The sequence below is a fragment of the Symphalangus syndactylus genome, chromosome 13, assembly GCF_028878055.3.
Source record: "Symphalangus syndactylus isolate Jambi chromosome 13, NHGRI_mSymSyn1-v2.1_pri, whole genome shotgun sequence".
NCBI lineage: Eukaryota > Metazoa > Chordata > Mammalia > Primates > Hylobatidae > Symphalangus > Symphalangus syndactylus.
In genome coordinates, this window is record NC_072435.2 from 20,637,342 (window position 1) to 20,649,829 (window position 12,488).

Genomic DNA, 12,488 nt, shown 5'->3' on the forward strand with positions numbered 1-12,488 from the left:
TGTGCCACTGCACTCCAGTGTGGGTGACAGGGCAAGACTCCATCTCAAAAAAAAAAAGGGCCTCCTGTGGCTCAGTTCACATCACGAGTCAAAAGAAAGTCCCAGACTTCTGCTGCTTCCTGGAAGTATTCCCTTCCTCTCACCTATCATGCACAGCCTGGACACTATTGATTTCAGTGTTCCCTAACGTCCAGGACTCCCAGGTCCCCTCTGTCTCCCTCATACATGACATAGTTCATTGCCTTTTTTGAGCCCATCTTCCATTCCTCCTATCTCTGAAGTCTAGGGCCCACTTTCAGTCATCAGGAGTCCCCCTTCACCTTCCTGCTGTGGGTCTCCCCTGTGCACATTGCCTCCCTTCTAAGAGTGACTGCTTTCCTTCCACTTTCTTTTCTTTCTTTCTTTGTGCAATGGCACGATTTTGGCTCACTGCTACCTCTGCCTCCTGGGCTCAAGTGATCTTCCTGCCTCAGCCTCCTGAGTAGCTGGGACTACAGGTACACACGACTATGCCTGGCTAGTTTTTGTTTTCGTGTTTGTTGTTGTTTTATTTTTTTGAGACAGAGTCTTGCTCTGTCGCCCAGGCTGGAGTGCAGTGGCATGATCTCAGCTCACTGCAACCTCCACCTCCTGGGTTCAAGTGATTCTCATGCCTCAGCCTCCCAAGTAGCCGGAACTACAGGTGTGCACCACCACGCCCAGCAAGTTTTTGTATTTTTAGTAGAGATGGGCTTTTGCTATGTTGGCCAGGTTGGTCTTGAACTCCTGGCCTCAAGCAGTCTGCCCACCTTGACCTCCTAAAGTGTTGGGATCATAGGCATGAGCCACCGTGCCCATTCCTTTTTTCCTGAACATTTTCCAAGTGAGGTTGTTGGAAATCACGGATGGGGAACTATGCATGCGGAGGGCTGACTGTAATTGATTTCTTTCTGCCTCCTCACTAATCTGCACACTGCAGGTAGGGACCTGGTCTCATCATGCCTGCACCTCCAAGCACTGCCCTCTTACACTGTAGTCTCCCCATTGGTCAGCTTGGTTCCATGAGGGAACTCCATTACCACAGCAAGGACTGACCTCACACTGGTGGCTCCAAGTCACTGCCCAAACATTCTGAAGGGAGTAGAACTTCTGGATTCCTCAGATAAATAGAGGGCAGATTCTGGACTGTAGCTAAGTATTTCCTTTCATCTATAGGATAAAATACTGATAATTTGAGAGTGATGGACAAGGTTCAGAGTGGTTTCCTCGTTTTGTTTTTGTTTTTAATGGAATGCCCACTTTATTTATGCATGCCGTATGCAGATGGACTCCATCCCGCTGGAAACGTAATAGGCTTACCAGGTAGCTTCAACCACTGGTTTTACGTGACTCAGGGAGAATTGAAAAGCTGTTTCAGGGGAGATAAAAAGAAGGTAATTACATTTCACCGCAAAAAGTTTTCTTTTCAAGGCAATAAACGGTCACAACCACCCAGAAACATCACCAAAGAGCCCAAAGTGTTCTTTCATAAAACCCAGTTGCCTGGGATTCATGGGGCTGCCTCGAGATCCATGGGTGAGTCATTGAATTCCTCATTCAGTGAAGTGAGAATCGTAGCCTGGAGTCCTCTTATCTGCCATGTGAATGTGTACTGTGTGCTTGCTGGTAGAAAGGTCCATAAAATAGAGTGTAATTAGATAAACATTTGCTTGGAAATTAGATCCTATGCTCTTCACTCTCTGTTAAGTGCTTTCTCTTTAGGGATTGCCACTTTCTTCTCTTTCTTTTTCATTTCACTTTAATTAGCACACACAAAAACCTTGATCCCATCCAGATTACACAGATGTATCTGTCTGACTTGAATTTGGTGCGCATTTTGGCAGTAGAGCATGCAAGTCTAGACACAGAAGGTTTGCGAGTGTACAGAATTCTTTTTTTTGAGACAGAGTCTTGCTCTGTCGCCCAGGCTGGAGTGCAGTGGCACCATCTCTGCTCACTGCAAGCTCCGCCTCCCGGGTTCACACCATTCTCCTGCCTCGGCCTCCCAAGTAGCTGGGACTACAGGCGCCCGGCTAATTTTTTGTATTTTTAGTAGAGACAGGGTTTCACCGTGTTAGCCAGGATGGTCTTGATCTCCTGACCTCGTGATCCACCCACCTCGGCCTCTCAAAGTGCTGGGATTATAGGCATGAGCCATCGGGCCCAGCTGAGAATTCTTTATAAGCATTTCTATGGTTCCCTTCTAATTAGAGTACTAGAGGATGTTTGTTTATCTTATAACAGCAAAACCAACCCCGACAATCTTTGAAGCTCAGCAACCCTTTGTGGAGATATATGATGCTTACAAACAATCTCCATTCCATGCAAGGGAAATGCTGTCTGTGTGATACATTTGCATCTAATTTGTGTCCGAGGAAAGGACACTACTGTTGGCTCCCTGGCCTCTCTGCCTGGCTCTCTGATCCTTTTTTTTTTTTCTTTTTGAGACGGAGTCTCGCCCTGTGCCCAGCTGGAGTGCAGTGGTGCTATCTCGGCTCACCACAACCTCCACCTCCGGGTTCAAGCAATTCTCCTGCCTCAGCCTCCTGAGTAGCTGGGACTACAGGCGCGTGCCACCATGTCCAGCTAATTTTTGTATTTTCAGTAGAGACGAGGTTTCACCATGTTAGCCAGCCTGGTCTCGAACTCCTGACCTCAAGTGTTCTGCCTGCGTCGGCCTCCCAAAGTGCTGGGATTACAGGAGTGGGTCACCAGACCTGGCTGTGTCTGTTGTTTCTAAGCCACCAAGCCTGTGGTGTTTTGTTACAGCAGCCAGAATGAACTGGCACTGTAGTATCACGATACACTGTTTCATTCCCATTCACGAACATGCTGCCAGTGTTCACATCTTAAAAAACAAAATCCATCTCTCGATCCCTTAGACTCCTCCAGGAGCTGTACCCATTTCTCTTCTTTCTTTTATACAAAGTTCCCCAAAATAATTTTCAAAATTCACGGTCTCCAGTTACTTTCTTCTCACTCCCTCCTGAACCTGCTTCAATTGTGTCCCCACCACACAGCTAATATGGCCTCTGCCCAGGTCTCTAGTGACCTCTTGGATGCCCGATCCAATGGTCCGTTTTCAGTTTTCTTTTTCTTTTTCTTTTTTCTTTTTTTTTTTTGAGACGGAGTCTTGCACTGTTGCCCAGGCTGGAGTGCAGTGGCACGATCTCAGCTCACTAAAAATCTAACTTCAGTGTTTTCTAAAGTTAAGAATGCTAGCCTGAGCAACGTGGCAAAATCCCATCTCTACAAAAACACAAAAAAATTAGGCAGGTGTGTTGGCACATGCCTATGGTGCCAGCTACTTGGGAGGCTGAGGCAGGAGAATCGCTTGGACCCAGGAGGCGGAAGTAGCAGTGAGCTATGATCATGCACTGCACTCCAGCCTGGGTGATAGAGCGAGACTCTGTGTCAAAAAAAAAAAAAGCTACTTTTTAAAGTGTTTCTGGTTTTAACTTCTATTCCCCTCTGTAAGGACAAATATGTTAACTGAAAGACAGCTAAAATGAACATTTCTGAGCACTTATTTTCTTTTCTTTCTTTTTAGCAATAATTCGGCATAGACCTGCTCTTGTTAAAGTAATTTTAATTTCGAGCATAGCCTTCAGCATTGCCCTGATATGTGGGATGGCAATCTCCTATATGATATAGTAAGTATCTGCTAAATAACATCTGCTGTCCTTAAATGAGACATAACAAGTCAACTGGTTATTATTTAGTGTCAAAGGATGATGATGACACATCTTATAATTGCTAAATTATTATAGTCATTATAAATTTCCAGATTAGTGTTTTTCAACGTGGATTGTACTCATGTTGAGGCATGATACACATGAAAAAAAAAGACAGACATAGGACAGAATACAATTCAGCAGAATAGAAAATATTAGAAAATATTATGCCGGGCGCGGTGGCTCATGCCTGTAATCCCAGCACTTGGGGAGGCCGAGGCGGGTGGATCACAAGGTCAGGAGATCGAGACCATCCTGGCTAACACGGTGAAACCCCATCTGTACTAAAAATATAAAAAAAAAAACTGGGCGTGGTGGCGGGCGCCTGTAGTCCCAACTCCTCGGGAGGCTGAGGCAGGAGAATGGTGTGAACCCAGGAGGCAGAGGTTGCAATGAGCCGAGATCGTGCCACTGCACTCCAGCCTGGGTGACAGAGTGAGACTCCATCTCAAAAAAAAAAAAAATTACTGAAAGTATTAATGTAAAAGGCTGATTTTTAAACTTTTCAGACACAGGTGAGACATGCATACACACAGAGACACACGATTGTGAAATAAAATATATTTCTTACTGGGAGTCATGATCAAAAATGTTTGAAAGACACAGTTTGAGATGCTGGCATCCTCCCAAAATTCAGTATTTTATTTTATTTTTTCTACTTTTTTGTGGGGGAGGGGAAGGAGTTTCGTTCTTGTTGCCCAGGCTAGAGTGTAATGGTACGGATCTCGGTTCACTGCAACCACTGCCTCCTGGGTTCAAGCAGTTTTCCTGCCTCAGCCTCCCAAGTAGCTGGGATTACTACAGGCATACGCCCTCATGCCAGGCTAATTTTGTATTTTTAGTAGAGATGGGGTTTCTGCATGTTGGTAAGGCTGGTCTCGAATTCCGGACCTCAGGTGATCTGCCCGCCTTGGCCTACCAGTGCTGAGATTAAAGGTGTGAGCCACCATTCCCAGACCCCAGAATTTGGTATTTTAAAATAAACTTGAGGCTGGGTGTGGTGGCTCATGCCTGTAATCCCAGCACTCTGGGAGGCTGAGGTGGGTATATCACCTGAGGTCAGGAGTTCAAGACTAGCCTGACCAACATAGTGAAACCCCGTCTCTACTAAAAATACAAAAATTAGCTGGGCGTGGTGGTGGGCGCCTATAATCCCAGCTACTCGGGAGGCTGGGGCAGAATTGCTTGAACCTGGGAGGCAGAGGTTGCAGTGGGCAGAGATCACGCCATTGCACTCCAGCCTTGGCAACAAGAGCAAAACTCTGTCTCAAATAATAGAAAGAAAGAAAGAAAGAAAGAAAGAAAGAAAGAAAGAAAGAAAGAAAGAAAGAAAGAAAGAAAGAAAAGAAAGAGAGAAAGAAAGAACTTGCTACTTTGGAAGGAATCTCAATAGTGCACAGCAGAAAAGAGCGACCACTCTCCCTTTCACTAGAAATGTGTCAGTGCAGTCTGGGGTGATAGCAGCTTTGGGGGATGATACGTCACCGTCTTCGCAAATAAAGCTTGGGGTCAAGCTCTTCTGAGTGATGTTAGTCATTTTGAAATTCACGGTAGAAAAAGGTGAGACACACTGTGATCTCATGCGGTTCTGACCAAACCAACAGACTCTGACTCCTACTCTATAATTCCGTGCTAGGATTCCATTGTATCCCACCAGAAACAGCTTGAGAAGTACAAAATTACTTGCTTCATTAGAATTAAGCATGAAAACGGGATATATTGCCATGTGTGGGATATTTTTTGAGGCAGCTATGTTAAGACCACCTTGGAGTAGGTCACATGAAGGCAAAGTAACATTAAAGGTCAAAGGGGAAAAATTTTGCTAATGAGAGCGTAACGTGCATGCTTGCTTGTGGGTTATCTCCACTACATCCACTTACTTTATGTAACTGTATAGGCCGGGGGCATTGGTTCACGCCTGTGATCCCAACACTTTGGGAGGCCGAGGCGGGTGGATCCCTTAAGCTCAGGTGTTTGAGACCAGCCTGGGCAACATGGTGAAACCGTGTCTATACAAAAAATACAAAATTTAGCCAGGTGTGGTGGCACGCACCTGTAGTCCCAGCTACTCAAGAGGCTGAGGTGGGATGATGGCTTCAGCCCTGATGGTGGAGGTTGCAGTGAGCTGAGATCGCACCACTGCACTTCCTCCTGGGCGACAGAGTGAGACTCTGTCTCAAAAAAAAAAAAATTATGTAACTGTAGCTTCTGTATATTTCATTATTATAGACAAAACTATTAATAAATATAAAGTTTTCTAATGCAACTCAGTAAAACATATCTGCTGGACACTCTGTTGAATTGAGTTGCTGAGCTAGTCAATTCTTATTGTTTTCACATTTTTATTAGCACTAAGCTATAGTGGAGCCTGGGGCCAAAACCAAAACCAAAACAAACAAACAAAATAAAACACCTGTTCAAAAGTACAAGTTTTATGTAATTTTTAGTGGTTCATTTTTTTCCAGAAGTAGATTTTGAAAATACTATTGGTAAGTTTGCTTTTATTTAAACCAGGAAAGTAAAATTACAATTAATTTTGTTTGAGGTACAGATAAAATTTTTATTTTTATTTTTATTTTTTTGGAGACGGAGTCTCGCTCTGTTGCCCAGGCTGGAGTGCAGTGGCACAATCTCGGCTCACTGCAAGCCCTGCCTCCCAGGTTCACACCATTCTTCTGCCTCAGCCTCCCGAGTAGCTGGGACTACAGGCGCCCACCACCACACCCAGCTAATTTTTTTTGTAGTTTTAGTAGAGACGGAGTTTCACCATGTTACCCAGGATGGTCTCGATCTCCTGACCTCGTGATCTGCCTGCCTCGGCCTCCCAAAGTGCTGGGATTACAGGCGTGAGCCACTGCACTTGGCCTAGATAAAATATTTAAACTTAATGTTGTGACTTTTCATACACCAGTTTTCAATTATTAAATCTATTCTGAACTTCTTAAGTGTTTTGGAAAAGAATAAGCATTTAAAAATACATTAAAAGCTGTGTATAGGGACTCACACCTTTCCTTTTGACTCAAGCTCCCCTGTGGTTTAGCACAGCACTATTGGATCCTATCTCTGTTTACAATTTTGATATTTGGTGTATCCTGGATTTTTTTTTTTTTTTTGCTTCATTTCAATTTTTAAAAATATTGAGTTAAGGGCCGGGTGTGGTGGCTCACGCCTGTAATCCCAGCACTTTGGGAGGCCGAGGTGGGCAGGTCACTTGAGGTCGGGAGATCGAGACCAGCCTGACTAACGTGGAGAAACCCCATCTGTACTAAAAATACAAAAAAATTAGCCAGGCATGGTGGCACATGCCTGTAATCCCAGCTACTTGGGAGGCTGAGGCAGGAGAATCACTTGAACCTGGGAGGCAGAGGTTGTGGTGAGCCAAGATTGCACCATTGCATTCCAGCCTGGGCAAAAAGAGCAAAATTCCATCTCAAAAAAAAAAAAAAATTGAGTTAAAATACTCATCTTCATTTTTCAGTGTTTGGGGCACCTCCTTACATTTCGCACTGAGGTGAGCACCTCCCTTTTGTCACTCAAATCTTGCTCCTGTCCCAGGCTTTTGAGCAAGAAAAACAAAAAACAAATAAGCTAACCCTAAAAGTTTTTTTTTTTTTTGAGACAGAGTTTCACGCTTGTTGGCCAGGCTGAAGTGCAATGGCACCATCTCAACTCACTGCAACCTCTGCCTCCCAGGTTCAAGTGATTCTCCTGCCTTAGCCTCCCAAGTAGCTGGGATTACAGGCATGTGCCACCACGCCCTGCTAATTTTGTATTTTTTTAGTACAGACGGGGTTTCTCCATGTTGGTCAGGCTGGCCTCCAACTCCTCACCTCAGGTAATCTGCCCGCCTCGGCCTACCAAAGTGCTGGGATCACTGGCGTGAGCCACCGCGCCTGGCCCCTAAAAGTATTTTTTTAATACATAATTCGCACAGTACCGGGAAGGTAAGTATGTTAGGAAAACACTGTCATCCATTTCCACACCAAACAGAACTAGCTGTTCAATGATCCACTTCCAGGATTGGACCTACAGTAAGGCAGAAAAATCACTAACACGCATTCTGTCCTAGTTTGTTCATCACGGATTTCTTGGCATTAATTTTTATTTTGTAAAATATTACACTGAAATGTGATTATGGCCGGGCACAGTGGCCCACACCTGTAATTCCAGTGTTTTGGGAGGCCAAGGAGGAAAGATAGCTTGAGCCTAGGAGTTTGAGACCATCCTGGGCAACATAGCAAGACCCCATTGCTACAAAAAAAATACAAAAATAATTAGCCAGGCATGGTGCCATGAGCCTGTGGTCCCAGCTACTCAAGAGGCTGAGCAGGGAAGACTCTTTGAACCCAGGAGTTTGCGGCTGCTGTGAACCATGATTGCATCAGTTCACTTCTAGCCTGGGTGACAGAATGAGACCCTGTTCCAAAGAAAGAGAGAAAGGGAGAGAGAAAGAAAGAGAAAGGGAGAGAGAGAGAGAGAGAGAAAGGGAAAGAGAAAAAGGAGGGAAAAAAGGAAGGGAGGGAGGAAGGAAAGAGAGGAAAGAAGAAAGAAAAAAAAAGAAAAGAAAGAAAAAGAAAAGAAAGAGAAGAGAAAGAAAGGGAAAGAAAGATGATTTGTTTGATTATGGATTTTTTGTCAACACCGTAAGTTTGGAACCCAATGCGAGTGCCTTATTCACGTCTGGTCCTGGCTTTGATCCATGCTTTGGAATGATCAGAGTTACTCCTTACTCCAGGAAATGGCCTGACCATGTAGATAATTGAGATCTGACCATGATTAGTCTGGTTTCAAAGTCTTATTTCTGCACCCACTCCGCAAGCGACGCCTTTCCAGTCAAAAAGTGGCATGGTTGAGAAATGAATTATTCACCATGAAAACTGTGCTTCTAAATTCGTTTATATCATTCTCCAGTCGACTGGCACAGGCTGAGGAAAGACAACAGCTGGAGTCACTTTATAAGAACCTCAGGATACCGTTATTAGGAGATGAAGAAGAGGGCTCAGAGGACGAGGATGAGTCCACGCACCTACTTGCAGAGAATGAAAACGAGCTGGAAAAGTTCATCCACTCAGGTAGTGTGACCTGTCAGAGCCATTCGCAGGAAAGCCAAGCTGGCAGCGGCAGATCAATTCTTTCTTTCTCTCTCTCTCTCTCTGTCTCTCGCTGGCAGCGGTGGATCAATTCTTTCTTTCTCTCTCTCTCTCTCTTTTCTTTTTTTTTGAGACGGAGTCTTGCTCTGTCGCCCAGGCTGGAGTGCAGTGGCGCGATCTCAGCTCACTGTAAGCTCCGCCTCCCAGGTTCACGCCAGTCTCCTGCCTCAGCCTCCCAAGTAGCTGGGACTACAGGCACCCGCCACCATGCCCGGCTAATTTTTTATATTTTTAGTAGAGACGGGGTTTCACCGTGTTAGCCAGGATGGTCTCAATCTCCTGACCTCGTGATCCACCCGCCTCAGCCTCCCAAAGTGCTGGGATTACAGGCATAAGCCAATGCACCCTGCCTGTAGAATTTATTTTATTTATTTATCTTTTTTTTTGAGACAGAGTCTCCCTATGTCACCCAGGCCACAGTGCAGTGGCGAAATCTTGGCTCACTGCAACCTTTGCCTCCTGGGTTCAAGCAATTCTCCTGCCTCAGCCTCCCGAGTAGCTGGGATTACAGGGGTGCACCATGACCCCTGGCTAATTTTTGTATTTTTAGTAGAGACGGAGTTTCACCAGTTAGCCAGGCTGGTCTTGAACTCCTGACCTCAAGTGATCCACCAGCCTCGGCTTCCCAAAGTGCTAGGAGTACAGGCGTGAGCCACCACTCCTGGCCTTTTCTTTCTTTCTTTCTTTCTTTTTTTTTTTTGAGACAGAGTTTCACTATGTCACCCAGGCTGGAGTGCAGTGGTACAATATCAGCTCACTGCAGCCTCAACCTCCTGAGCTCAGCCAATCCTCCCACCTCAGCCTCCTGAGTTGCTGGGACTACAGGTGCATGTCACTATGCCCGGCTTATTTTTGTTTTTGGTTTTTTTTGAGATGGAGTCTCGCTCTGTTGCCCAGGCTGGAGTGCAGTTGTGTGATCTTGGTTCACTGCAATCTCTGCCTCCTGGGTTCAAGTGATTCTCATGCCTCAGACTCCCGCCACCATGCCTGGCTCATTTTTGTATTTTTAGTAGAGATGGGGTCTCACCACGTTGGCCAGGCTGGTCCCGAACTCTTGACCTCACGTTATCCGCCCTCCTCAGCCTCCCAAAGTCCTGGGATTACAGGCATGAGCCACCACGCCAGGCTAGTTTTTGTATTTTTAGTAGAGACAGTTTTCGACATGTTGCCCAGGTTGGTCACAAACTCCTGGGATCAAGAGATCTTCCCGTCTTAGCCTCCCAAAGTGCTGGGATTATAGGTGTGAGCCACTGAGCCCAGCCTAGAAGTTCTGAGATTCGTGGGTACCTGTTTAAAAAATTCTAGAGAGAAACCTATAGAGTGCAGTGTGTGATTCAGCCATACTAACCATCCTCACATGGACTTACTCTCTAAAAACTTCAGACATAGCCAGAAAGAGGCAGAAGAGCCAGAGCAGGAGAGATCACTGATGCACACCGAGGCAGAGGGCTTTGTCATAACCTGTAGAAAACATTTTCCCAACGTCTCTTTACCGCATTGGATTATAACTTTTTTACATTCTTCTTCTTCTTTTACTGGGCATTTATACAACTTGAATACAAAATATGGGAAAATAATTTTAAAATTTAATTTTCACCATCTTTTTCAGACAAATAACATTCATTATGAATCCTCTGGAAATTCCACCGTTGGTACCTCTATTTTTTCCAGGCTTTTTCCCTCACCCCTTTTGTCTCCATTTTTATTCCTCACTTATTACTATCTCAATAACATCGTTTCTACATTTTAGTTATTAGATCAAAAAGAAGGAAAAATATTAAGAAACTGAGGGAAGAGCAAAACTCAGTAACAGAAAAAAAAAACAAAGAACGCGTCACATAATGGAAAAATTGAAGACTTGTGAACGCAGATGACAGAGGTGCTGGCTGAGGCAGAGGAGAAACTATGGGGGTGCTGGGAGACTGAGCCTGTGGGCGTGGCTTGCTCCCAGAGAACCTTGTGGAAGAGGACATCAAAGAAAGAAATGCCAGACGTGTATCCCAGAAAATAAAGCCACATGATATAGCAACTCTTGCTTATTGGCTCTCATAGTTCATGAATAATTATAACTTAATTGGAAAATAGAAAAGAATCCAACTTTGTTAAGGGTTAAGAGAACTTGTCAGGATTTTCTTCTCTTGCTCCTGACCAGAAATACTGCACAAGTAGTTTTGGGGGACTGTCTCCCAGACTATGCCAGGGAATAGCTTTCATGAAGCAAAACTTTCCTGGTGAGATTACCTGTCGGTTCCATACCTTGTTTCCTTTGTACACATGAGGAAACTGAGGATGTTAAAATAAATATGACACCGGATTAAAACATACTCATCATTAGTTGGGTGTGGTGGCATGCGCCTGTAATCCCAGCTACTCAGGAGGCTGAGGCAGGAGAATCGCTTGAACCCGGGAGGCGGAGGTTGCAGGGAGCAGAGATCACGCCACTGGACTCCAGTCTGGTTGACAGAGCAAGATCCTGTCTCAAAAATAAAAAATAAATCAATTAAATAAAATAAGTAAATAAAACACACTCATCCAGGCTAGTCATGATGGCTCATGCCTGTAATCCCAACACTTTGGGAGCATGAGGCAGGCAGATTGCTTGAGTCCAGGAGTTCAAGAGCAGCCTGGACAACATAGTGAGACCCCATCTCCACACAAAAAAGAAATACACACTCATCGCTGTCAGGTTCCAGCTCTGTCGAGGGAAACAGGCCCACAGACAAGGAGCTAAGAAGCACAGCCAGAGGTAGCAAGTGGACACCAAGGGCTGTGGGAATGCAAAGAGGCAAGAGTGAGTGAAATGGTGCAGCTGCTTTGGAAAACAATCTGACGGTTCCTCAGAAAGTTAAACATAGAGTTACTGTATGACCCAGCAATTCCACTCCTAGGTATACATGCAAGAGAAGTGAAAACACATGTACACACAAAAACCTGCACAGTAATGTTCTTAGCAGCACGATTCATAAGAGCCAGAAAGTGGAAACAACCCAAGTGTCCATTAACGAATAAATGGATAAACAAAATGTGGTCTATCTGTACAATTAAATATTTTTCAGCAACAAAAAAGAATGAAGGCACTCTGGGAGGCCGAGGGGGCGGATCATGAGGTCAAGGGATCGAGGCCATCCTGGCCAACGTGGTGAAACCCCGTCTCTACTAAAAATACAAAAATTTAGCTGGGGCGTGGTGGCACATGCCTGTGATCCCAGCTACTCATGAGACTGAGGCAGGAGAATGGCGTGAACCCGGGAGGCGGAGTTTGCAGTGAGCCGAGATTGCGCCACTGCGTTCCAGCCTGGGCTACAGACCGAGGCTGTCTCAAAAAAAGAAAGAAAAAAGAGTGAAGTTCTTACGCACACTACAATATAAACAAACTGGAAAACATTATGCTAAGAGCAAGAAGCCAGACACATACTGTGTGATTCTGTTTTTTAAAAATGGCCAGAATAGGCAACTGTATAGGTGCAGAAAGTAGATTGGTGGTTCCAAGAGCTGGGGCAGCGGGAGAGGGAAGACTGCTTGTGGGTACGAGGTTTCTTTATGGGGAATGAAAATGTTAGAGGCCAGGCACAGTGGCTTATGCCTG

General features: G+C 45.0%; 2 protein-coding genes across 2 annotated transcripts in view; both read left to right on the top strand.

The window, feature by feature from the left end:
• Positions 1-12,488, top strand: part of ZNF418 (zinc finger protein 418) — a 165,195-nt gene that overhangs the window by 108,242 nt on the left and 44,465 nt on the right. The gene's annotated exons all lie outside the window — the stretch shown is intronic.
• C13H19orf18 (chromosome 13 C19orf18 homolog) lies at positions 778-10,931 on the top strand. The gene is made up of 5 exons (XM_055239957.2): positions 778-1,341; positions 1,450-1,554; positions 3,569-3,671; positions 8,664-8,824; positions 10,653-10,931. Exons 1-5 carry the CDS (start codon positions 1,221-1,223, stop codon positions 10,742-10,744), a joined length of 582 nt encoding a protein of 193 aa, XP_055095932.1. The 5' UTR covers positions 778-1,220; the 3' UTR covers positions 10,745-10,931.